We start from the raw sequence: 26,535 nt of genomic DNA, 5'->3' as shown, positions 1-26,535 counted from the left end.
CATTAGACATAAAACAATAGGAAGGACCAATGCAAGGGGCGTACCGCTTACAAGGTTCTTTATTATTGGCCAAACGAAACAATAGATACAGAACACAAACAATTTCCCCAGCCCTTAGAACAAAAGAAGTGCAGATAAACAAGAATGAAACAAAATAGAGGTTCGCAAGAAATGACTTCGCTCCAAGACAAAATTAAATCGCATAATTTCCGATATACTCCCGGGGAAAATAATTTACATTTTGAGCATTTTATGAGTGTAAATTTTAGACCGTAAATACACCTATAAAATACGTATTGTAAAAATTAGTTAACCAAAAATTAAGGAAAATTATGGATGCGAACTCGTACGTTTTTCGTGGTTTGCGATTTTTACTCAAACTGAAATCTTGATGGCGGCGTTCAAAACTCGATATTACGATAGAAGCAGCACATTTAATGAATCGCATATTATTTCCGAAGTAAAATCTAGTCTAATTTTGTGAAGAGCTATCTTATAACTCAAGTGCGCACTACGGAAGCCGACCTCAGGTTGTCCAACACAACGGTAAATACCAGGCTTTGCTAGCCAATCAAGGCGCAAGTTTTCTTCATACATATTTGTTTTTGGCATCTGTGTGGACTACTTCATCAAAAGTTCTGTTTTGCAAAGAAAAGTGGCCATTGTCAACACCGGCAATCTATCTCACGGAATTAAGTCATTTTGTCACAAAAGAATGGCATCTGTTTACCGGAAGAAAAAAACTAGATGACATTGGGATATTTTGCTGTTTAAAAATTTAATTAAAGCGGTTCGAAAGGTAAAGCTTCATCTTCAAATAGAAGTAATGTCAAACGTAGACCCTGACAGAAAGAGACTTTAAACTGCGCGACTAAAATATCTTGTTGCCGCTCAATCAACAAAACGCTTCTTACTCTGAGGGCCAGGAATGGAAAATGGGGCGGCGAAGCTTTCATCGATCAACCAACAAAGGTGAGTCACTAGCCTTTTCAGTTAATCTGTTGGTAAAAAATACGACAAGCTTGGAAGGGAAGCTATCTCATGACTCTGCATTTATTTATTTTTATGTTTTCTTCTTGATGAAGAATCGATCTTTTTAATACACGAACCACGTTGCTAAGTGCGTTTTCGAATTCTGTTAAAACGGAGTATTCTATATTATGCTCCTGTACCTGGCTTTGAATAAAAAAAAAACAACAAGAAAACGAGAAATGGAAACGGATAAAAAAAATAATGTACGCGTTCAGCTAGTGAATCAGGTGGCTTTTCAAAGATAGGATGGATTGTTGATCATTTTTAATGCAAAACCTTATTCGACAGCATTATGTTGCCAGCCATATTCTCGGACTATTTCCTGACCAGAAAACAATTTTTACGACCATCAAAAGACCATTCAATCAAAAGTAGCCAATTAACGTTAAATAAGGGTTAATACCGTGATTAAACTGGATTAAGCATAAGACAGGCCAGATAACCTACGAAACCGGTGGAAATGTCTGCGTTTAAAACAACAAAACGGAGAGCCATTTCTGTGTTTACCTGACATTTTTCTGTTTTCATTTCACTTGTCCCATTAGCTTCTGACTGAGAGCAAATATACTCACCTTTTCTTTTTCCAATTTGTTCAAACGTGTGATAGCTACGAAGTTTCTGCTCTTAGGCAAAAACGTTTTGCAGGCGTTTTAATTGAAAGATCCAACAAGAAACAAAATAAGTATTTTTATTGCAACTGAACTTTAGAATGCATGACAAAAAAAATTCATTAAAAATTTAGTATTTTTTGGACATATTAATCTCAGAGATATAAGTTTATACCTGGCTTCAGTAATGTTGTGAAGTGTTATAAATCTTGTGTTCAAAGTTGGCATAATCCTATTGTGGAAGAGAAAGTAACAGGAATTCTAATAGTGTGTCATTTCACTTTCTGTTTCGAGTCAATGTTGATACTAGTGTACTGTACAACTACTACTAATTCGGCAAAGACGAAAACACTTGTATAGCCGTCAAACTATTGAAAACATGATTTCCGTTCGCAAACTTCCATCAATACTCAATGCTAATAATAGTAATTATAATATTTAATTACATTTTCCTAAAGGATGTGTACTGAATTAACAATTGGCGGTTACGACGTTAAAACAGTGGTCTATTCGTGAAGGTAGGTGGAACGATGTTGAAAGTAGAATCGGCCACTGATTTTTACTTTGAACAGCTGTATGCTTTGGACAGCTTTAGATTGTGAATAAAAGGGTGCGTTTGTTTGGGATTATCCGGATGAGGATCAATGATCCAAGATCACAGTCAGATCATGGTACATCAAAGAAGCCGATAAATCCTTGTCCGGAGTGTATTCATCAAGCGATGAATTCTTGTCCAGAGTGGATTCACCAACCGATGAATTCTTGTCCAGAGTGGATTCATCAACCCTGAATTCTTGTCCAGAGTGGATTCATTAACCGATGAATTCTTGTCCAGAGTGAATTCATCAACCCTGAATTCTTGTCCAGAGTGGATTCATCAAGCGATGAATTCTTGTCCAGAGTGGATTCAATAACCGATGAGTCCTTGTCCAGAGTGGATTCATCAACCCTGAATTCTTGTCCAGTGTGGATTCATCAAACGATGAATTCTTGTCCAGAGTGGATTCATCAACCTATGAATCCTTGTTCAGAGTAGATTCATCAACCGACGAATCCTTGCTCAGAGTGGATTCATCAAGCCCATGAATCCTTGCCCAGAATGGATTCATTGGTTTCTTCAACGAACCATGACCCGAGTGATCTTGAATCTGGATCATCCCAAACGAATGTACCTTAAGCTTGTTTGTATGTAACTTAGACCTGAATTGACGATTACTTTGATCGCGGAAGTTTATTTGAGAGACCTGAAGAGGTAAAATGGAAACTGGGATTTGCCTTACTTTTTTTTTCACTTGGAACAAGGGATTTGGGTCAGTGAAGTTGGGAGTCACTGGGAGTCACTGGGACTGAAAGGAACGGAAATGGTACTGAGATTTGGGTAAACAATAGGCTGCGAAATGGGCTTTGGAAACATTTGGGCTAGCAAATGGGACTTCGACCGCACCTTTCATGGTCTATCAGGACTCTCATATTTAACAGGCTTGCCGCCCATCTTCTCTGGACTGGTTTCACTGAAAACACTTTTAACTGAAGATAAAACAGACGCTGCTAAGACTAAAGAAAAAGGGTAATAAAACACAATTGCCATTCGCAAACTGCTATTATCACTCTATATTCAAAGTCGTTAATGCACTTTTGGAAAGCTGTGTGCATATGTTTTTTCCAAATCACGGAACAACTTAAATTGCCAGGATTGTTTCTACAGCAGAGTTTAAACCATTCCATTGGCAGAATATGAAATAGTACCAGCAGGAAAGCAACTGTTTAATGTCTGTTGTTGACGCAACTGCGGCTTGGTGGAGAAAATTCAAATCTGCATGATATCGTTCCAGTTATAAAGGTAAACTCTTTTTTTTTTCATGTTTCTAACCTTAGTTTTAAGTCCAAGCTATAAATTCAAAGTTATAGTTTAAGAGCGGCATACGTCATCAAATATATTTACATTGATTCTGAATCCGATTCTGAAGTATGAGTGTTGAGAGAAATTCGAGGGTCTTCGAGTATGTCTTCTTACGATAAACTTGTTTTCAAAAACAAGATATGCCTGCTGTTTCCATAAATACATAAAGATTTCCAGAAACGGAACGACAATTTTAAATTTTACAAACACAATTCAGCACCTAGAAACTTCTACCTTCTTTAGTGCGAATATTACAGAAGATGCAAATTGTAATTTATCCCTACAAAGATGACTTAGCTTGTACAAGTCGCAAAAAAGGGGAATAAGTTTGAATAGTTGTATTCAATCCTGTGACGTGTGTGCTACGTATCAAAGACTGTGAGATAAAATCTACAGTAGAATGCCCATTTCTTAAACTGCCAAGGGAAACAAAGCTTGGTTGAGAATTCGAGAGGTCCAGATGTCGGGAGTAAATAACAGTGAAGCAAATTCGAGGAAACCGCTTTTGGTTCGAGTTATCGGAGGTTCCAGAAATCAGCACTTTACTGATATATCACCAAAACGAAGTTTTGATATTTTAATGAGCAACATCTTGTCAGGCAAAATATAAGTTTCGAATTTCATGCCACAATATGTAAATCGCATTGTGTTTGCTTGCCGAAAGAAAACTGTCATCGGATTTCAGTGTCCTGTGATTCACTCGTTGCAGCATCTCTAAAAGGTTTATATCTGTTAAATCACCAACAATAAAACTATGTAAGACCTTTCTAGATTTAGACTTCAGGGGTTCATTTAGTTTTTCTATTTGCATATTTATTGGTTCTCTAATAACTAGCCATGTCTGACTATCCGCTGACTGACTGATAACCGGCTGAGTCTCCTTGATAACAAGCTAAGGAGGCCTGCAACCGGTACTTGCAAGCATGCATTCAACTAGATCGTCAACTGATTATCACAGTTTCTTCGACCCGAAGAGTATTTAAAAGGCAGCTCTTTTTTTCAGACCTCTGCAAAGGTATGGTTAATGTTATTCGTGCTCAGTGTGTCTGTAAGTGCAAAGATTATTTTTATGATGAAATCGACTTACATTTTTTCGTCGAAAACAAAGCTATATCTGCTTATAAATGATCACAACAAAATGTCTTCTACATAGGTTTTAAACTCAACACAGTTAGATTATAAAGTTAAGGGAAAAAATGAGCAGTAACCGCAAATGAAGATGTAAAAATTGTTTGAGTTTTCTTTAAAGGGTGTGGATCTGCTTTGACATTTTGAAGCTTTTCATTTTTCAAAGCAAACACGTAATCACTGATTAAACGAGAGGCAGATCATCTGACAGGCACTGAAATGAAAATATAAGTACACTGTAGCCTCGCGTTACACGGTGTATAGTTAAATTTAAATTTACATGGAAATTACTTTCCACGAAATTTCTTTTTGAGAACTCCCGCGTTTAACCCTGAACATGCTTAAAGGAGTGAAATTATGAACTCATGTGTCGTGGACACATGTAAATGGTCCTCAATTTCCGAAACGCCGCATGAGACTCTGTTTCATTTCCTCGGTAAGTCTGCAAGTCGTTGGTGGTTATGTAAACATTAATTCTGTAGCTGTTTGCATCGTTTCAGGAACATATCAACCGCTTTGTTTCGTTAGACCTTCAGGTACTGGAGAAGCTAGTCACTTGAAAATTTTACCGAAAAAATAACCATTGCGCTCCAAAATGTACGGTTCTTGTAACGTACCCTTCCGTTTTTTAACTGGCCCCATTTTCAGTCGCAAAATGATTTTGAGGGGACGTGCGAAGCTGATGAAACACTTCACAGCCTTTATTGATTACCACCAAGAAATGAAATTGAGAGACATATTGTGCGAAGCCTTAACTAGCCAACTCAGTGTATTATGTTTAAATAATTAACAACTCTTAGCATCAAAGATATATTTAGCAACTCAATGAACTAGAGTTAGGCTTTACTTCGCCTTCAGGTTCTCGCCTGCTGAAACCTTTTTTTGTCCAGAGGAACAGTTTACATAGAAACCCAAGTGGTTAGTTGACAAAAACATGGAAGTGAAGTCCTAAGGCTCTTCCAAATTGTGTCATTCTATTTGACGATGTCAAAAAGTAATCTTCAGACCGACGGAAACTGCTTGACAAGTAGATAACAAACCACAAAGAAAAGAGGATAGTTAGGATGATTAGGAGTGTCGCGAATGAGTGGATAAAAGAAAATTACTTTCAAACAATATTCTGTTAAAGAAAATCCGCTCGCACGTTTGCATTTAACTTTTCTGCTTATATAATTACTAAGTAATAATGCCGTCTTCTCGTGTGGTCATTCATGCTAACTGAATAGCTATAGCTGAAAAGTCTTTTGCATGTCCTGAAAAAAGCTGAGGGCATCACTCAGATTCAGTTATGTTTTCCTTGAACCAAGGCCAAATGAACGAATTGTAGAAAGAGCCTCTTAAATTAAACTTAATGAACAATTGATTCGTACTTTAGCGCGTATAATCGAGTTAAGATGCACGGAACAAGTTTGGAGAGCAGGAAAGAAACGTAGGAATTGCTCCAGGCGGAGCCGAGAGCAACTTCAGCTTCTGGCATGCTCTCCAAACTTTCCAAATACATCATAGCCCAATGATGAACGCTAAAACATGAATTAATTGTTTTATAACATCATTGCCAGTGGAAATGCCGAACGCGCATCATTGGGATTACGAAGCACGCTAAGGTACACTGAATGTAACATTAGCTTTGCTTGCTATGGATGGTTATTACAATACTAAATATGCCAGGGAGACGTTTTAGTGGTCTTTTACGCAGTAAAATCAGCTTTTATGAATAAATTGATAGGTTCTTTGACTCACTGTTAATATAACAAGTATCTTGCAGAGCTTGAGGGCCAAGCTCAGCGAAAATGTTCGACACTGACAAACTGATAATAAAGGCAAATCAGAAATTCGTCCAAATTTCTTGGCTGAACGTAAAAAAATTAACAAAACGGTATTATCTTCACGAGCGTCAAAGCAATTCATATCTGTATGTTACTTTGTTAGTTCTGGCAATTATAATATTCACGATGCTGATAATGCCAGTCTATTGTTATCGTTTCGTGATTGGTTAAGTGGACTTTTCGACTATTCATAATAATAATTACCTATCCTCTATCTCCTGTATCCATCCACCTCGTGGTAAAACGTGATCACACGCGGGTTTAATGTGGATGTCAAAATCGACATATTCAGACTGTTTGTTGAGCATTAGGGGGCAGTGAAGATCGATTCGATCCACGTTTCTATAAGGGACGTAGAAAATTAGGCATAAAAGGTTAGGATTTGAGCCAATAAATAGATTTTCAAGTGGACGAGTTGGGTTTGTGCGAGCCAAAGGTTAAAACAAGTCCGCAGCAGTTTGGTCCTCAGTCTCCATTATCAATCAAATTCATGAAGACAAGTATCATGTCACGTTTGCTTGCAGGAAAACCTAAAGTATCAAATTGCAAACGTTTGTTACAAAAACAAAAATATAAGGTTACATTCGCTCGTTGGCACGTCCGTTTGTAGCACATAAGTAGAGATGTAAGCAAACCCGAGTCGGTGGAACTAAACCCAAGCAAACCAGGGTAGAACTAACCTCAAGCAAACATATGTTCTTCCTGACAGAAAACAATCTTCCCGACCAAGAAAAAACTCTACAGAAAAGCAGAATATTGGTGCATTTCTTCTCAAAACTTGCACTAATCGGCAAGGAACACAACACTTGAGTATATGTTTTCCTCTAGATTAAGTTTGTTTCTTTGTTGTTTTCAATTCCTAGAAGTGATGTTAAGTCTTCTCACTGCACCCTGTAACACCATAATAGTGGCTTATGTGCTCTGCATGATTCGCTGGACAAACACGAAATGAGTCGACAAAGTGTCATAGTGAATCATAGTGTAAATGACAAAAAAGAACATGATTCTTGCGACGAATCAGCAATTGCCAGACTACGTGGCACTCAGTGTTTGCTAGTAAGATTCGTGTCAAAAGCACTGAATTTTATCATTTATTCTCCTCGGCGTTTTACTAAGATCATATCAGCAAGCTCATCGAATAAAGTTTTGATAATCAGTGTCCGTAGAAAGGTGTGGATTGAGCACGTCGCAACTTTGTCCATTCATTACCAGTAGGTCGTTAGAGTTTCGTGCTGTACAGACAGACGAATGAATGTTTACATTGTAAATTTAATATTAGTCATCAGGCATTCAAATAGCGCGGAACCAATTCTCCCATTAAGACCTACTTTTATTCTCATCTCTTGAAGTGTTCTTCCAAGGTAAAGGTTTCCCTCTCGTCACGGAATTCTTTCTAATTCCAGTCTTACAATGACGACGCGTTAATCTAATTAATGAATGACACGTGGGCGTCAAATTGCGATTGATCTTCATTCTGCGAACTTTCTTTGTCTACAAGAGATTATGATCTGTCTCTTGATGTCTACTGTAAGCGACGTATGCACCTCGACACACCAATAAACTTACAAATTTTCTTAAATTACCCGCAAACCCATTTCCGCGAGCTCTTCGCCAAAACATTACACAGTCTACCCATTCACTCTCTCACGGTCCTCTATAAGCACACTAGCTTTACAGGTGCTATCACTCCAGCGAGTATGGCTTAGCAGCTGTCTTGGTCTGAAATTAGTTCAGAGATTGATATTTCAAGTTATTTCTTGAAATAGTGTCTGAATTTGAGAACCGGGCTGCATTTCCTCCCTCCCAAAATGGAGCACCCCTGGCAGCTAAGGTCTTTTAACCTTTGACACCAAATGCCAAAGGTCTGTGCCATGAAATCTATAAAATATGAAACTACAAAATCCCACACAACGAGCAACCCAAAGGTTATTGACTTGCTATGCCAAGCGGCGGATAAGACGAGAACATAAGCTCATCTGCAAGCCAGACAAAGTACTGCTTCAGTTGACCACTCGGCAGTATTTAGCCGATTGTAAAATATCTTCTCAAACTCATTAATAATTCATCAAGTTCAAACAATGGAGATCATAACCGTGACGGTGTTTTGATATCTGATCTTAATTAGCATAGATTTTTACGATTTTATTTCTCCGTTTTCTCCTTAGTTTTAGTTTCGATCGAGAAGATGTGTGTTATATCAAACACGAAAGACCGTGTTTGACTACATTTCCAAACAACTCGAAGTTCGTCAAAAATACTCCGCTGCGCGTCGTATTTTCAACTCTCTTCTCGGTGTTTGGAAATGTGGTCAAACACGGTCTTTCGTGTTTGATATATCACATACAACACAAACGATACGATCTTATGGAATTACAGGAGACTGAACAAGTGTCTATAAGCATTTTTTCCTCGTGGCATGCGAAGGGACATATTGCTGCAAATTTGGTAACAGTAGTCCTATATTACGAGTGAGTTCCTTCGCTCATACACGAGGTCCTCCTAGAACACCAAGCTGAAGATATTTTAAAAGTGAATTGCTAAACAAGCCAGGTAGACCTGATTAGTTCAACTAAACCCCAGTTCAACTCCTCGGTCATGCTTGTAAATAGTCAACTGGTCTGCCTCCCGCCAGTTGGGAGTTTTAGGCCAATTACGTTTACTTGAAATATCTCTCTTTCAGTTTAAGTGGCATGCCTCAGACCTAGTTAGGTGTAGCTACGCGCATTGTCCACTATAAGCAACAACATTTGAACATTTTTGAAGACTACTATGACACTCTCGTAACTTTAAGCTTAATCTACTGCCCCTAGCGAGAATACACGATTTCTTCTTGACGTGTTATTATTGTTATTTTTTTATAAAGTTTTGAATGGTTATATCAGTATAAATATCTCTTCATGTGTTCAATTTAACTCTGATACTGCTAGGAATTGAGACAGAAAGATAGACTTACTTTAACAAGAACAAATCGTATTGTGACATGTGGAATTCGCTTCCACTTATAGTTAGATCAACGCCTGGTATTTCAAGTTTTAAGCGTGGTGTAAGGAACCTTCTTAATCAACACCAACTGAACTGCTTGGCTTGTAGAGATAAATTTATATTTATTTTAATATATATTTTTTAATATATTTTATAACGCAAAATTAGATTTCAGAGTTATCCTTTAGCTACTTTAAAAATTCTTGTTGTTTTAATCTGTGTGTACATATTTTTTAGGTAGTCTGTCTGAATATGGGGTCTTTGACTCTTTTACGGACCATCCTTATGGCACTGTTAGTTGTCATTAAATTGTAATAAATACGCCTTCCAGACTATTTCAATTTCTTATCAACACCTTGTGCATGCGTACTCCATTGTATCACTCCTTTATTACCTCAGTGCACTTACATGGTAATTTTCAACAAAACCAGACCATTATTTTTAAGTTTCCATCAATGAAATATGTCTTTTAAGGTTCTGACTTGTGGAAGTCGCGGTCATGATAGTGCTTCTCTTGAAATGATCACAGCACGGTACTGATCTCGTTAGTTTTTATTATTATTATTATTATTATTATTATTATTATTATTAACACACAACAAAACACAGCTGAAACTACTTGCAAATTAAACTTCTACGTACACCTTTTTGAAGTACAGACCAAGAAATAATTTATAAAACGTAACTCACTCGCACTCTACTAACACAAAAAACTAACGTTAATTTCAGAATTACATTTACATCGCTGAAGATTCAAGGATACACTACACAAAAACAATATATATATATATATATATATATATATATATATATATATATATATATATATATATAGAAAAAGTACAAAGAACTCGGAAAAATAGAGAAATATGACACCGTAGCTTTCATTATTGGAAGATGGAAATAGGGTTGGCAATATACATAAACAAAGAAGGTAGAAAAGGAAAAATACTTTACGCATCGCAAATGCAGAGTGGTCCACTTAGCTTCGTATTTTCTGCAGTTTGAGTTTTGGCCATTTGTCTTTCACATTTGATTTTATTTTCCAGTAAGGCAAGAAAGACCTTTAGGCTTGGAGACTCTGACTGATTGCTGATCTCGTTAGTGCTTTAACGCACTTGCACGGTATCTTAGGACGCAAGTGCAAGGCTCACTCGTTTCCCAGACAACCACTGGGTCGTGTCGTTTATGGTTTGCAAAAAGAAATTATATTTTTCTCGACGACCTTTGTTCACCAGTATGCCACAGTCAGACGCGACCACTGTCGAACCGTTTTTTTAAGACAAAAGAAAAACGGAATCTAGGATAGATCTCGAGTGAAATCAAGACTAGACTCATGTCACATGCAGGACGGGCACATGACATCAGTTAAACGTAAAGTGGATTGACAATAACTATACAAGCTAGGAGATGTTCGCTGATCACAAAAATACGCGGCTTCAATAACAAACGCTGCAGCTGTCTGCCTTTCATGCACTCTGTACACGAATCACTGCCTGAAGCCAAGTATGAAGTAAGTGTTTCCACGCAGTCTTGAAGCAATGTGGTCTGTGTCGTATCCTGAATAGTGATACGAGTTTGAATTTAAATTACGTGTTTTACTTTGGTTTAAGCTCGGAGAGGCTAAGTGTGTTTCATGGCGACTTGTATTTCAAGTAACTAAGCACACAGGTGTAGCTGAAAATATTCATTTAGAATAATTGACGTTTTTGATTGAAGCACAGTAGACTTGTGTAGAAATTTTTACTGTCCAATCTCTAGGTTTTAAAAATATAACACGGTACGTTGAAATGATGAAATACTGATCGCTCAGAAAATGCAAAAGTAAAGTTGATCGTGATTTCTTTTAAGCAGGAAGTGCGAATTTGTAGATGTCGATTTGACTGCTAATGAATTAGAAGTATTATTAAAATTGTGCTGCATCTAACTTCAAACCTTTTTTTTTTTTTTCAATTTTGCTTTAAGTAAACCAGTTCTCTTCGCTCGTATTGTGTGAACTTATTCAGCTGCAACGATGAGAGGCAACACAATTGTAAAAGAACATTTGACTAATTTGAGGAGGAAAACGCTTTCAAACGCAACTAATCGACGACAAATAGTTCGCAGTTCTATGGCGCTTGGCGATTGATTTACATCAGTGTCGATACCACTGCCACGATGAGAATCATCCCTAAGTTACATAATATCAAATTCAGTATTTTTATTCACTACGTCGCAGCAATGGGTCACTTATAGCTTAAGTTGACAGATCACGCTTTTGTTGTAACAAAGTTAGTAATTTCAAATGAGCTGTCTTTCAAAACGTATATTTATTACTCTCATAAATATGGCAGACGTGACCTGCAAAATAAACTTAATATAACCCAGCTTTAAGCGTGCCTACTTGTTGAACAAATGCACAGAATCACAGTAAATTACCAGCTTGCTCTTTTTTCGCGCGTGGTCGTATCCAATTGTATATTTACAGAAAGAACCGGTACGTGCATTGAGGCCGAGAACATCTGAGCTAATCATGTACAATGACCACCTTACTATTTCGCCTTACACTACGATTCGACAGCTGGCCACGTAAACGTTAAGAATAGCGTTTTCTATTTGGTCCCTTGCTATTGGATTCACAGGTGCATCAGTATTACTACTTTAGAAATACCAAGTGAAATTTCTCTCTTTCTGGGTGTGATATCTTGCGGTATCGCCTGTTCAGTAAAACTTACCATGCATTTACATATTTTCAAAGCACTTTTCAGGATATAACAGTCAAGTTTTAAACGTCGGAGATATTGTTTTCTCCAAGCTTTTATTTTGTATGGCTATCTTCGCTGGAGGATATATATTGGTTTTAAGTTTCGCCTAGCTATAAAATCTACCTGTGATTAGACGTTCTGAACATGTAATATAGATATTACCACCTTGGAAATTCATTAACAATCATTATATATAACTAAATACTTGTCGATTGTTTATGTGTTCGTAAAAGCGACTTTAAATTTTTCCTTTGCTCTCGTTGAGTTTCGACAGTATAAATTTTTTTTTTTTAATTCTCACGATTTGGGTAAAATTTACAAAATGCTCCTAAAATTTTAACCCCTGCATACAAAAGCACATGCGTCTGTTACATGTTAATAGAATTTCTATGAATTGGATCCTCTTTTGTCTTATCCTTAGGAAAGAATATATTCACAATTGACTAATTTTTAGGATATACACAGTAATTTTGTTTTCCTGTATACGTATTTTCATTAAACAAAAGGAAATTGAGGACGGTCATAAAATTATTAAAACTACTTGATCAGTCAGAAGTTTCCCAACCTGCTATCTCGATCGCCACGCACTGAAAAAGGCGTAAAGAAGAAATATTGACCACACATCACGTACTCAGAGAAACGCACCACGCATGACGGATCACGTAACGATTGGTCTATCCCACGTGATTTTCGCAATTTTGTTAACGTATGTTGTGCTCGCGGTAAGTGTCGTGATTGGAGAAAGTTCGAGGACTGCCTTTTATTTCCGATATCCTAATCGTCCTCAGTCTAATATAAAAAACTTCGTCTTTCACTAAGACCAAAGTTGTGCTACTATAAAAGCGTGCAATGAACGGGAAATTTCAAATCAAGGTAAGAAGTTTAAACTTGTAACGCGAGCAATAACGAACCTTGAGATTGCAACTCTGCTGAAAGCGGAAAGAAACCACCGAAAATTCGGAACTGGAAAGAAAAAAGATCAGATTGCAAAAACCTTAAAGAGTGAACTGTACTGATCGCAACACTGGACTGAAGCAGTATCTTCAATCACATCAATAAGTTTAACTAACAGAACGGCACGTAATCGTGCGTACTACGCAAAAAGAAACACGACATGAAATTACAGGTACAGATTAATGGACATTCCGTAAACAAGTTGATATCCTTTCCATCGGTATCCAAGCTTTCAGATTAGCGATTTGAAGCGAACAACACAGCGACACCGAGTATAGCGCCGATTAAAAGCAATTAAAAAAGTGAATTAATTTACTCCAAAATCTCGAAATGTTGAATCTTAAGCTATCTTGTTTGTCTATCGCTGTCAGAGCTATCATGGTTTGTAATTGTAAAGACAGTGTGCTCAGTTGAAAATAGAAATTGAACATCGCCGTTCTCGTTGTTCAGGTTCTCCATAAAACGTAGAATTTCGTAATTTCACGTTGTTGTTTTGCAATCGCAAGGGCCTGCAGGCGTTATCGAGTGTAGGGTTGTCTGAAATGACCGAGTTAACAAGTGTTGAATGAATATGTATAAGCAGTGAGTTTAGCAAAGTTATCGTGCGGCTCATCAAACCTTTTGTTTAGCAAAGTTACTTTTCGTTTGGGTTGTGGTACCAGTATCAAATGAGAAATATATACAAGCAAGGAAAGACAAGAAAACGTCTGTTTTTGCGCCTGATGCATACAACTTCTGCACTCACAACCTCAAGACCTCAAGCACTTTACATAGCCCTGTAACTTCAAATCAATTATGCGCGGCCGGAGTATTTTACATCAATTCGCAATGGCGAAATTTTAAACGATATTTACCAAAAGGAACAATAGCAAGTGAAACTCACCAGTCAACTACTACAAAAAATCCTCGCTACTGTAGAAGGTCGTAGAAGAAATCAAGGGGGGAGGAGGAGTAAGGAGAGGGGGCAGGGAGGCTCCGCAGCCATTCCTTTCTTCTGTCACTCTTAGCTATGATATTTTGGTGACGAATGTCCCTTAAAAGCAGGAAATGGAAGCTCGCAGAACTAAAAGTCACAAATATTCTCTGAGGGCATACCTCCACACTCTACGTTGCTTTGTCGAAAGGATGCGCCCTCACCCAGACGGCTACGGCCCCCCTTTTCTGAAATTCGCGAAACTTAATCCAGTTGAGTTTGTTTAGGATAGCACTTTTGTAATTGTAGAACGCTAACTTGAATGTAAAAATTTTCTCTTACTAATATTACATTTTGGTTTAGGTAAATGAAGATCATGTTTTTGTATGGTGCTATAATTTCTGATTTTTAACTGTTTTCAAGCAGCCTGAAATATCATAGCAAAGGCCGTTTACACAGGCGGTTGATTTATTTAGAAATCTCTGGCAGACCCTTTATGACACTGGCAAAACCAGTTGGTTTCTTGGCAGCGTTAAGTTTTCCAGGATATACGACTTCTGCAACTGAAATTTTGTTGTCTCTGGCCATGACATGAGAAAACAGAAGCTCCAGATCTTTGACGCACAATGGAAAGAGACAGAACACAGTATATCGTAAAATTGAAGAAAGGTTTCGGAGTCTACCTTTCAATATCCTGTAATTTAGTAACAAGAAGGGAAATACTTCTTGAATTAAACATCGCCGGATTGTGACGTGTGTTTGAAGTACATAGCAAAAAAAAATTGTTAAAACACTATATTGTGTTGTCGGGTTATGAAATATAGAGCACACGCTTTAACTGAAATTAAACACGTGCAGCATAAAAGGTGTTTCATCGTGTTCCTAAACTAATCGAGCTGACTTGAATACAGAATTCTGATTGGTTAATAGCATCATCAATAATAAATGAATTTGAGAATGCTGATCATGTTCCAAATCCCGGAGGCCCTCGCTGGGGAAATTTGTTTTCTACTCGAGCCGCAGAAAGCTGTTTGAACCTCTGTTCACCGACGGTCTTGAGTACAATTTAGACACTGCATCTCTATGGATCTGAAACGTTTAAAACACGCTAAGTGGCTAGGTAAATTAATTTGCTCTGGTTTAGAGGTTTAGAGTATAAGTATAAATGAAATACCATGATTGACTCGCTGCCGGGGTAAGTGAGGCTTATGAGTTTTATTTCTATCTGAAATCTATGTAATATCAGATACAATCTCTGCACTGAGAAACCTTAAAGAAGTTGTTTTCATCTTCTTCTATCCTTTGAAAAGAGGACGTTGAAATTTCTGAAACCTCAACAAAAAATAATCCTCAAACTACTCAGCGGTATAGGGATTTTTCACCAGACATAGAGTTAACAATTTCGGATTGCCATATATATCTTTTTTAATTTGATCGATTGCCATATGCCATAAAGTGACCCAAGGGGTCGATAGCTTTCCTGTTAACGCGAACCGTGTCCTTAGTTGAAATGTTTTCTTAGATGTCGCGTGAGACTAACCAAATTTTCTTTTTTTTTTTTTTGGCGTTGTACCATTTAACATACAAGCCACGCATAAATGTTAAAATAGAATCTTTTCGACACTACGTAAATTAATCCACAACCTTAGTTTCATTCAAACAAAGCAAACATCTCACATTTGCTACATCGGCTCTTTGACTTGTTGTACATAGAAACATTGACAGCGGGGACAACAAACTATCCAGCTGGTTGAGGCTAGTCTGTCAGTGTTCAACTGTGTTTATCGTATTTCTTCATGTGCAGTTTGTTTGGAAGAATATGGCTGTGTATAAATAATATTCCCTTGGGGTCACCTGTTTTTCATTTTATCAAAGTGCTACCGGCTTTAAAAAATCGGTTGACACCTTGACGTTGGGTCAATAGCGACTTAAGTCTGGAAGCTTGTAACCCTCCTCGTGCACGAAAGCCCATATGGCGACTCTTTCAAACCGTACAGTCTTGTAGAGATTCAAACAATCTTTACGTTTTGCAGGTTAAGCCCAGTTGAAAAGGAGTAAGGCGGAGACAACACAAGTTCTAGTTATTCAGTGATTGGAGGTTTGGTTGGATCAAATAAAAAGGAGAGAGATTAACGAAAGACAAATGTAAACCCAATTCAAAGGATTGCAATGACACTGCGGAACAACAAGCCTTTTGTACGGTGAAAACCAAATTAGAACCCACATGCTGAAAATAATGATAAAACAAAGTACGCGGAAACTGGAACAAACTTAACTGATGGCGTCCTTTCAGGTTGACAACGTAAACACTTCAAGGAATGCAAGTCAGCGGATGAACAGTTCCAACGACACGGACTCGACAAACACGAAACTGTCGATGGAACTCTTAACAGTGATTCAAATCACTTGCTATTCTGTTATTATCGTCATTGGTACCATTGGAAACTTGATGCTGATCATTAACTTGGCTCTCAAGCGCAGCCGCAAAACTAGCCAGTATTTTATTTTAAATCTCGCAGCGGTCGATCTGTTGACTTGCACGCTAAGTATACCGTTTGACATCACTCTACTCGTGCTAGGCGGTTGGCCGTTTGGTCGGGTGATGTGCAGGCTCGTTTATCCTTTACAAACAGTTTTTATGGCCGTTTCTGTGTCAACATTGCTGTGCATGGCGTTGGAGCGCCACCGTGCTATACTCTACCCGCTCAAGCCCAAGATGACCGGCACAGTTATAAAACTGGTAATATTTCTCGTTTGGGCAATAAGTGGTGGATTAGTATCGCCGTATGCTGTTGCGCTTAAGATGAAAGACGGCGAGTGCGTGGAGAATTGGCCTGGTAACGATCCAAGGTACCCGGAAGCCTTCACTCTATGCGTGTTCCTGATTCTCTATTTGAGCCCACTCTGCGTCATCACAGCGGCCTACGCTCGTGTGGGGGTAAGACTTCGTGCCAACAGTCTCAAGGCGGAGCTACTTGTTGGAACTAGTAGAGATAAGAACCGATTGTCTAAGTCCCGTACGCGTCGAAATATTCGAATTGTTAAGTTTTTTGTCTTGGCCGTGGTCGCTTTTGCCGTGTGTTTATTGCCTTTCCAGGTCATGTGGATGTGGAGTGACTTCGGAAATGGTCAGAAATGGAAACATTTCAACACATTACTCACTTTCGCTAACGTAATGGTTTATGCCAATAGCGCTGTCAACCCTTACATATTCGGCGCTCTTGGTCGCAGATACAGTTCTTGCAGGTGCCTTCACCGGCCACGAAAGCAGACACCACGTCATTTCAAACGTGGCACTTTTCCGTTTTGTGGCTTCTGCACGAAGACGAAGAAGAACTCTTCAGTAAACCGAAATTTGGTTTCTCCTGCAGGCAGCACATCAAACCGAAGTACAAGTCCAATAGAGAAAGGAAACCGCCATAGAGAAAAACAAGTTAACATTCAGTTAGAATCAATGGTTTAAAGTCTGAGGGACAAAACGAAATTACTTTCCACGTTCACAAGAGGTTGATCTGCATGAAGTAGATAGAGACACTGATGGCGGTAAGAAAACTCGAGCCATCGGCGAGTTTTTCCTCAGTTTTAAACTGATCTCAGTTAACTAGCGTGTCTTGTGACCCAGATAGTACAATACAAGACTCTCTTCTTTGTCAGTCTTATGCTAGGACTCGATTTTATGAGGCGCAAACAATTATACATTCCATGTTTTATCTCAGGGTGCGTTCCTTTGGGGTGATCTGGGTCAGGATCAGTGATCCGAGATCACTCAGATCATGGTACATCAAAGGAACCGATGAATCAGTGACCAGAGAGGATTCTTCGATTCCTTTGATGCCCCATGATCTGAGTGATCTGATCCAGATCACCCCAAAGGCACGCACCCATTGATAAGATGATGTGATACTCTGATAAACAAATTTTCACCCAATCAGAGAACGCACACAGTAGATATATTTACCAATCAAACGAAAGACCAGAGATTCGTACTAAACAGTCTAAACTCTTAATTTATTAATTACAAATTAATGTTGTCACTAGAAAGGCGTAAACTGATTAATAGACCTCTTTGACTGAGAAAAAAAACGTTTTTTTTTATGCAGAACGTTTGTAATAAGATTCATAACACGTTGACAAGTTATCTAACTCACGACCACCTTTCCCAACTTATACCCGCTGCACTGTGGAGGCGCGATGGCCTTATGGTTAGTGTACTCGCCTCCCGATCGAGCGATCCGGATTCGAGCCTTGGTCAGGGACATCGCGTTGTGTTCTTAGGCAAGACACTTTATTCCCACAGTGGCTCTCTCAACCCAGGGGTATAAATGGGCACCGGCTAATTTAATGCTGGGGGTAACCCTGCAATGGATCCGATCCAGGGGGAAGTAGAAATACTCCTAGTCGCTTTATGCTTCAGAAACCGGAGATAAGCGCCGACCTTTACATTTTTACCCGCTGTTCTATCTTTTGTCAAATAGGTAATGGTATGCAGTGAATGCAAGCTATACGAATGATGTCTGAAAATTCTTTGAATATACTGGATTTTCAAATATCGCCAGATAACTTTGCCTGTTCTCTGCCAATCACAATGACGTAATTGTCTCAGTCATATGATAAATATAGACTACGAGTAGTCCCTCTGTCCGCGAGAAAAAATGGCCGCGCGAAATCCGGGAAGCGAGGAGGATTTCGCGCGGCCATTTTTTCCCGCGGGTTTCTTTCGCGTCACGCTCGACGGACTAAGCGACAGAGGGACTACTCGTGGTCTAGATAAATGAAACAACTGAGTTACTTTTTTTAATGTTAGTTACAGATGCGCCAGTTGTTTTTCTGATTATATATATTAGAATTTACCTTAAAATACAGTGGAACCCCGCCTTACGTTCAACTCGTTATTACGGCCACTTTTTTTTGTCCCGGCGAATCGCCCATACATTTTCTTATCAAAAAGAAACCATTAACGCAGCCACTCCGTTAATACGGCCAACGGTCACATTTTGAAATCCCAACTTCCTTTATAATTTTGCACCGTTCATGCTGCCTTTCTAACCAGTTATGTTCATCTTTCCATTGTTAATATTGTATGAACTGATTGAAGATTCAATTTTTGTTAAATTATATCTGCATTCCAGATGCTTATCAACAAACAGATGTTTAGAAGTACAATTGCAATATATCTGTTAAGAAATTGTGATAACAGGTTCCTGGGTCGCTCAACGAACTAAAACTAATATATCTACGTTGGATTTCTATATTTTGTGATAGCGAAAGCAAATAGGTAAAACATACTAACTTATCTGATTTTCTCTCCTCACAAAATAACTCAGTTTAGACCAGTCATGAAATTTGACTCTACCCCGTTAATAACGTATTAATGGGGTTCTACTGTAAACTGCTGTGAATTTATTTCATTTTAAAACCGAAAAAGGAGTCAGTTTTTCTGGCCTTAAAGCTATGACCACAAAGAAACACAAAGAAACTTTCCAAGTTTCCTCGGAAATGTCCACCGACGATCGTCTTACACTTAATTTAATCAAATTAATTATATTAAACCAGTTTCCAGGAGAAGAAAAAAACAAAAACAAAAACATATAGATGAACAAATAAGATAATTACAGCTGTAATTAAAAGTTAGGTTGTGCATTTTGAGGAGAGATATCAGGACAGGATTTCTTTAGATAAACAGCCAACGCCGACAAGAACAGGGAACTTTCACTACTCTACATAAACTTTAAATCGAGAATACAAAAAAGTCAAGATCACAGCCCAGCAGCCAGACTAAAATTCTTACCGAAGCAATATCAGAGAAAATGTTTCTTTGACAGTTTATTTTATTATTTCTTGCGGTAACTTGAATTAAAATATAATGTCTAAATTTTTACCGAGGCAAGTGCTTTGGTTCGCCTGTTACAAGCTACATCCATGAAGATAAAATATCATCTAAAATTTAAATATCGCAGGTTGAGGGAAATGGTCGACAAAGACATTGGCAATCATCAAGATAATTATAATATGCTAATTACATGTTCTCCTGTTTTTCTGCCGACATGAAACTCTTTCACTGCGGACTTTGTTCATATAGCAGTTTTCCTATGACTGTCCTTAGACAAAAGCCAGGAAAATCACATCCTTCCAATCCGATAGTTAACTGACAAAAGAAGATTATACAACGAATCAATCAAAACTAGAATCCAAAACATGTCACTGGTACAAGCGCGGGAAAACGCCCGAAAACAAGTCACGATTAGCTTTCGTTTAACATCTGACAGGTTCCATTACTGGTCCCAAATATCAGCCTGTTTCGTGCTCTGATCGTTTAATATACGGTGGAGAGGGAAGGTTTCCAGTTAAAAGTAGTTTCAGAGCCCAGCAATGCAAATTCAAAGCAAACTTGGGAAATTCAATCAAAACAGTTACCATTGCTACTGGTTCATACACTCGCAGACTTAACTCGATGAGCGTTCGCTTTTTTGAGCAATGCGACAGCTTGGTTCTGTCCCCTCAATGCCATTTCTCTGCCGATATGAAGATGCGAGGAGCCAATACGAAGCTCGTAAACACAACCGACTCTACGACCTTCCCCTGAACCTTTCCAACAGCAACCCAGACAGTTTGACAGTGAAAAGTTTCTTAAAGAGCCAAAAATGAAAGGATTCGACGCGCTATTCGCGTACATTAGAATGTTACTGAAGATCAGAACGTCTTGGAAATATTCACTTTTCCAGCCTTTTCCAAAATCGTGCCAAATCCATGCGGCGTGCGTTGGAAGCATGCAAATCAAAAACGCTCCTACTGCAACAATGAACACTTTAGTAATCCTCATCTTCTGCAGAGTACGTTTCTTCGTGTATTGCACTTGAGATCGATGACAGTCCACCACGTGCTCCAGCTTGTCCAGCTCTCTGCGAATTTTTCTCCCTGCGCGAATGTAGGAGGAAGCGATGACCGTGAGAGGGACTACATAGAACGTTGCAAAGTTGGTTAGAGTGAAAACTTTAACGTACCAGTCCTCGGGCCATTTTTCCATGCATTGTTTCCCCTCGAGTCGCAGCACCAGAACGTAAGGGATTATCACCACTGCGGGAACAATCCACGAAACGCCGATGGCTAGCTTGGCGGTTCTTGGAAGAACGCGCGGGCGAAGTGGGGTCATAACAACTCGATGTCGTTCAAGGCTCATAGATAATAGAGTGATGACAGAGACGGCCATTAAAACGGTCTGAAATGGGTAGACCATGTAACAGAGAATTGAACCAAAAGGAAAGCCACCCGACAGGCGCTCTGCTAAGTCGAATGGAATGCTTATGGCGCAAGTGGCAAAATCCGTCACTGCCAAGTTTAAGATGAGATATTCGCCGACTCTGCGCGCTTGTCGACCAAGAAGGGTGACGATGATCATGCTGTTGCCCACCAAGCCTACAATGATGATCGCGAAATAAAGCACGAGCTGGATTATCTCCACAGCTGCGAGCCCATCGGCTTTGTCGCTATCCGTGCTGTTAGCTGACTCCTTGTAAAATTCAGGCATATTAAGGTAGCAGTGATAATCTCAAGCGGTTTCCTACAATGCTTTAGCTTCTTTCTGCAAAGAATAAGATATTGGCGACTTATGTTTGCATTCTTAAGGCAAAAGTTTCTATCGTCTTGGCGACCACGCAAAGCGTATGGTAAAAGTAAGTTTGCGTGTCCGAAATAAATAACATCATCAGATCAAACGTTATCAACAGACCTTATCACCACTGAAACACTGATTTAAAGAAATAAATTTAAAGACTAGTCACATAAGTCCTTATCGAGTGAACGCTGACCGAAAACTCTTTTTTTTTCCTTCAAAGCTGAAACTTGAATCCGTAAAAAACCCTTAAGAGGTAACAAGGTAATGGCTTGGCTTCTTTGATTAAAATACAGTCGAAAGCATTAACTTGATACATTTATACAGAAACCGACACGGTCATGTTTTGCATCTCTCACTGATGCAACGCCTAAGGGAGATATGGGCTAATCTAAATACTCTCTCCAAAAACAAAATATTGTCATCTAATGCTTGAAATTATTCAAAAAAGTCAGATAAAACATAAAATCCGATAACCTACAAAGTCAGGGTTAATGGAACACGTTTCATAGTGCGTGCCCTGTGCCGAAGAAAGAAGCTTCCATGTTTTAAAACGCTCCTAATAAATTTCAATTTCCAGCAGTGATCAAAATCTTATTTCTTATTACAACATCAATAGATTGCCAAGCAGACAGGAGAGGAGAAAATAAAACAAATCATCAGCTGGGAAATATTGACTTGATGTGCCCCTGACGGAGATCTCAAGAGACATCATTAGGGTGCTCCCAGTTTACAGCTAAAAGGGTTTTAAGGACCAAAATCTGAATTATAACTTACACTGAGTCACTTAACTCCTTCCTTCTCGTATACATATTCTGCTTTGTGCAAAGTCACTATTTCGCATTTTAAATTTCTCGTATAACTATTCACTGAGATTCAAGGAGCTGTTTTGCAATATTTATAGTTATCACTTAGTTCTATACAGCTACCTCGCAGTTGAAACTTGAAAACATCGGAAATGGAAGAATTATTTTTAAACAAGACACATCCCCCACTTATGGACCATACGCCCCCACTCTCTACAATTCTTTCTGCACCAGAAAACAGGGGAAAAACCGCCTTCTTAAAATTACTATCGTACTTTCCAAATCTGCATTTGAATTAAATGACAACGACACTTGTAATATGAATAATTATTTCAACAGTATGGTATACAGTATCTAGAGATTCGCGTACAGAAACTGTGACGGTCTCCAAAGGTTTTGGGTGAAAAAAAAAATTGTGAATATCGACTTCAAAACGGAGAAGGAAATAAAGTAGACAATCCCTAAATAGCTTAAAATCGGTAGTGAATGGTTATCATGAAATTCAGGAACACAAGAAACGTCTTTCGCCATTTCTTGGCTCAACTTCGGTTGCGGCCTAAAGAAAATAAACTTCTCCGATCCGAAGAACTGAAGATTCTGATATCAAAACCAAGCTTGCGCAAGCTTTTGACGTTCTTTCGTTCGTTCGGCTTTCTTCTACTGTAAAACAACGAGTCGCAACATCTTTATCAGCTAAGATATCTCAAGATTTCGCATCGTTGTGGGTTAGTAGCTTTTTTTTTTTTTTTTTAGTGACAGCATTGACATTTTACGGTCAATTCACTTCCGCTACATAATACACTATAGCGGAAGTGTCAACGATAAAACCAACTGCACTTGCCATCATTGAAGCTTGTGTCAGCAAATAATTAGCAAAGACCGAGAAACTAAATTGCTCTTCAAATAAGCCAGCTAGTAAGCATAATTTCTGAACAGAAAAGAAAATGAAGACGAAATTTGAAATTTTGATCACAGATTCACTACACTTACATGTCACACCTATATGACCTGTCTCTTTATGATTTCCTGCGTAGCCTTGAGCCGAGCGATCGATCGGTACGTGGCTTCAGGATGTTGCTTCATGATGTTGTTGACAATATGGGAAAGATCTGCTAAGTATATGTGTGACAATACTCTTGTAATTTCGCTCTTTCAAGTAGCATTGTCATAGGCGCAAGTTGCAGCTGTCTGCAAAAAATATAAATATTCCCTTATTTGTTCCACTGTATATTTATGTTTATGTCGCCGCGGCACTGTACCGTTTGTGGCAGTTTTAAACAATTGTGCAAGTTCGTTTTAAACTGGAAATGATTAAACGACTATACCTAATAAATTATTAAAATCAACGAAAATGAAGGATAAAACACAATCGATAACGTAGAGTGGCGTATTAAGTGAATGTCTAGAATATTATCGTCGTGCTGTTCCATGTGAATTAGTCCTCGAACACAGAAGGAGATGCCATGTCTGTTGTCTCCCACATCACACTTAAAAGGTTTTTTCAGGGAATAAAAATTTTTTATGACAGCCTTTTAGTGCGCTCAACTGAGATGTACAAAGTGAGGAAACTGTGACCTTGGCAACATGCAAGCGTGGTTTAAAATGACTGAACACCGTACTGTCTTCAAATTCTTGCCAATCCCCTCGCCCAATCCTCCCTAACTCGAGAAAAAACAACAACAAACACAACCACAGTCCAAACAGTTTGGGGTTAAGGTGAGACGATTTTCTTCGCTACTTTTAAAAAACCTACATTTTTCTTGTTTACCATTTTACTGTATTGTTTTTTTTTTATTCGTCTCTTGATAACGCAATCTACGCACCAAGGTTACCGCGGTTTAGATTCCTAGTGAGCGGGTAATGGCGTTTATCACGGTTGGCCTATGATCTATATAAAAAAGTTAACAGTTTCCAAAGAAACTATCGGGCTGCGTCGGCGGGCATTTGAAATTCTTAGCTTTTTATCAGCGTGACCTTGATAAAGCTGATAAATCGACTGCCGTAGCGAAGTAAGCAAAGCGGACGATTCGGGGCTTCATCTAGGCTCGATTACCAGCCGCTGTTCGAGAAAGGAGCTCGCGTTCCTATCCCGAACTCGGAAGGAACCAAGACCGGACTAGAACGAGCGGTGGAAATCCGAGTCTAGGGTTGATCTATATACCCTGGAGGGGAACACAGTTACTGTCCGTCAAAAGATCACAGGGAGGTACCAACTACATAATATCGGAAGATCGTTAATTTATTGTGAATTTTATGTCTCAACTTGGTTTTGACACTTAACTCGCCATATATAAACAATCAAAATGATCTAGCAACTTTTGACTGATAAGGTAGCTAGGTACCGTTTTCCACCCAGAAGAGAATCCATTCTCGCCGCATTTTAACCAGATGTTTCAGTTGTTAACGTAAACACTACAAGCATATCAAATACAATCTAGCATCTTTGATAACGTAGCTAGTTTTTTCACTCTAAAGAAGCCTAATTCTCGCCGTATTTAAACTAGCTGCTTGTTAACGAAAACACTGCAAACATACCAAATACAATCTAGCAACTTTTGATACAGTAGCTAGTTTTTTCACCCTGAAGAGATTCAATTCTCGCCGCATTTAAACCAGCTGCTTGTTAAGGTAAACGCGTGTAATCAAAGAAGAATTCAAATATCATGCTTTCTCCATTCCCAAACAACCTATTTTCTTCCTCAATTAAACAAACACATAAATAAATAAGCAAATAAATAATAAATAAATACCTTTGTTTCCTTGGTCAGCCCGTAAAGAGAAAGCCCAAACCCTTCTTAATATAGTAAGGCTAAAGACGGCGGCAAACGTGTTCTGTTTACGAACCTACAATTATAACGTGGTCCAATCATGAGCAACATGTAAATTTCGGTATTGTTTAGGTCGTTGCTCGTAGTGAAAATTCGTAAAATTAAAAAAAACTGAGAATAAAGAGAGATATACATAGCTTTTTCATAAAGCAATTCAGTGGCACAAGACTGAATCTTTAGATACATAAAATATGACTTTGAAGTTGCACGAACTCTAAACGTTTATGGTAGACCCAAGAGAAGGTAGACCTAACACTGAGAGAACATTTCCTGTACAGAGCCCGCTGTAAAAAGGCAAATTGGCCTTTGACTAAATCTGTTCGACAGTTCTGTTATCGGTTCATACGAAAGTACAAAATCGCGCCACCAACGCGCAAAACGTTCACGAAATCGTCAAATGAATTTCTCATGCCAAAGGTAACTGAAAGTGAAGAACACGAAAGATAAACACTGCGAGTGGGAAAAGTTGAAAAAAATGCCATGTGGTCTATGATGGAGATAATGAACAAGGCTTCCGTTCAAGTACCACAGTCTAACTTTTACCTTACGCTGAAAATTTTGACCTTAAGGCAAACGAACGTATCACTGTTTCAACTACTTACCAATTGTATCGTTTGGCAGGCGAATCCGTGAGGATGATTCAACCGAGCGAGAGATGCGCAGTCCACAAAAAAGCGATGTAAAAACCGACACTGTAGAAAACATTACACCTGCCCTGAGTAACCATTTCTGGATCAGGCAATATACTCCCTTTTAACTGGCAATCGATAGTGATTGCGATTATTAACTTATTGTAAGTAATGAGTGTCATGGCAACAGTGTAACTCGATTGTGTAGTGTCGAATTTATCCTCATAAACTTGAACGCGATTTTTATTCGCAAGCCGTGACCATGTCAAGTTATTCCACGAATTTCCAACTTTAACTAACGCCAAAAAGAAAACAAAATGCTTGCTGAGTATTTTTGCGTGATTTTAGCTATTGCGTCCAAATCGTCTTTCAAGTGAAAAGGTGGAAATCCTCAAGAGAAAAGGTGAAAACCTATTAGCATGTCTATTTTCGTAAATTCTGAAATCATTGTTATTCAGATTCGTGTTTGATTCCTCTTTCTGAAGGCATCCTGAATGCATAATACACACTGAATATAATGATTTATAATTGTTTCGTTTCAAATGGCGATCTCTTAGCACAAAGCCGAAATGGAGA

At 38.5% G+C, this 26,535-nt stretch overlaps 2 protein-coding genes across 6 annotated transcripts; one reads left to right on the top strand and one right to left on the bottom strand.

Moving 5' to 3' along the window:
- Positions 1-782: 782 nt before the first annotated feature.
- Positions 783-18,647, top strand: LOC110067096 (neuropeptide Y receptor type 2-like). Of its 5 annotated transcripts, XM_089295451.1 has the most exons (3): positions 783-972; positions 2,099-2,158; positions 16,121-18,647. In XM_089295451.1, the coding sequence occupies exon 3, from the start codon at positions 16,366-16,368 to the stop codon at positions 17,548-17,550; it is 1,185 nt and encodes a 394-aa protein (XP_089151577.1). In that variant the 5' UTR covers positions 783-972; positions 2,099-2,158; positions 16,121-16,365; the 3' UTR covers positions 17,551-18,647. The 5 variants fall into 5 exon arrangements, with proteins under 5 accessions (XP_089151577.1, XP_020630047.1, XP_020630046.1 ...); XM_020774388.2 differs by lacking the exon at positions 2,099-2,158; XM_020774387.2 differs by lacking the exons at positions 783-972; positions 2,099-2,158 and adding an exon at positions 10,602-10,989.
- A 1,250-nt stretch (positions 18,648-19,897) lies between these two features.
- On the bottom strand, positions 19,898-25,396 carry LOC110067091 (neuropeptide Y receptor type 2-like). The gene is made up of 2 exons (XM_089295461.1): positions 25,253-25,396; positions 19,898-21,666 (listed from the first exon to the last, which is right to left on the bottom strand). The coding sequence occupies exon 2, from the start codon at positions 21,610-21,612 to the stop codon at positions 20,515-20,517; it is 1,098 nt and encodes a 365-aa protein (XP_089151587.1). The 5' UTR covers positions 21,613-21,666; positions 25,253-25,396; the 3' UTR covers positions 19,898-20,514.
- Positions 25,397-26,535: the final 1,139 nt, after the last annotated feature.

This window comes from Orbicella faveolata, unplaced genomic scaffold (genome assembly GCF_042242905.1).
Source record: "Orbicella faveolata isolate gen_17 unplaced genomic scaffold, um_ofav_v1 contig_1, whole genome shotgun sequence".
Classification (NCBI taxonomy): domain Eukaryota; kingdom Metazoa; phylum Cnidaria; class Anthozoa; order Scleractinia; family Merulinidae; genus Orbicella; species Orbicella faveolata.
The sequence above is the reverse complement of the archived record's forward strand: the minus strand, read 5'-3'. Positions and strand labels throughout refer to the sequence as shown.

Coding starts and splice junctions, on each gene's coding strand:
- LOC110067096 (XM_020774388.2), top strand. CDS start 16,366: ATGGCGTCCTTTCAGGTTGACAACGTAAACACTTCAAGGAATGCAAGT.
- LOC110067091 (XM_089295461.1), bottom strand. CDS start 21,612: ATGCCTGAATTTTACAAGGAGTCAGCTAACAGCACGGATAGCGACAAA.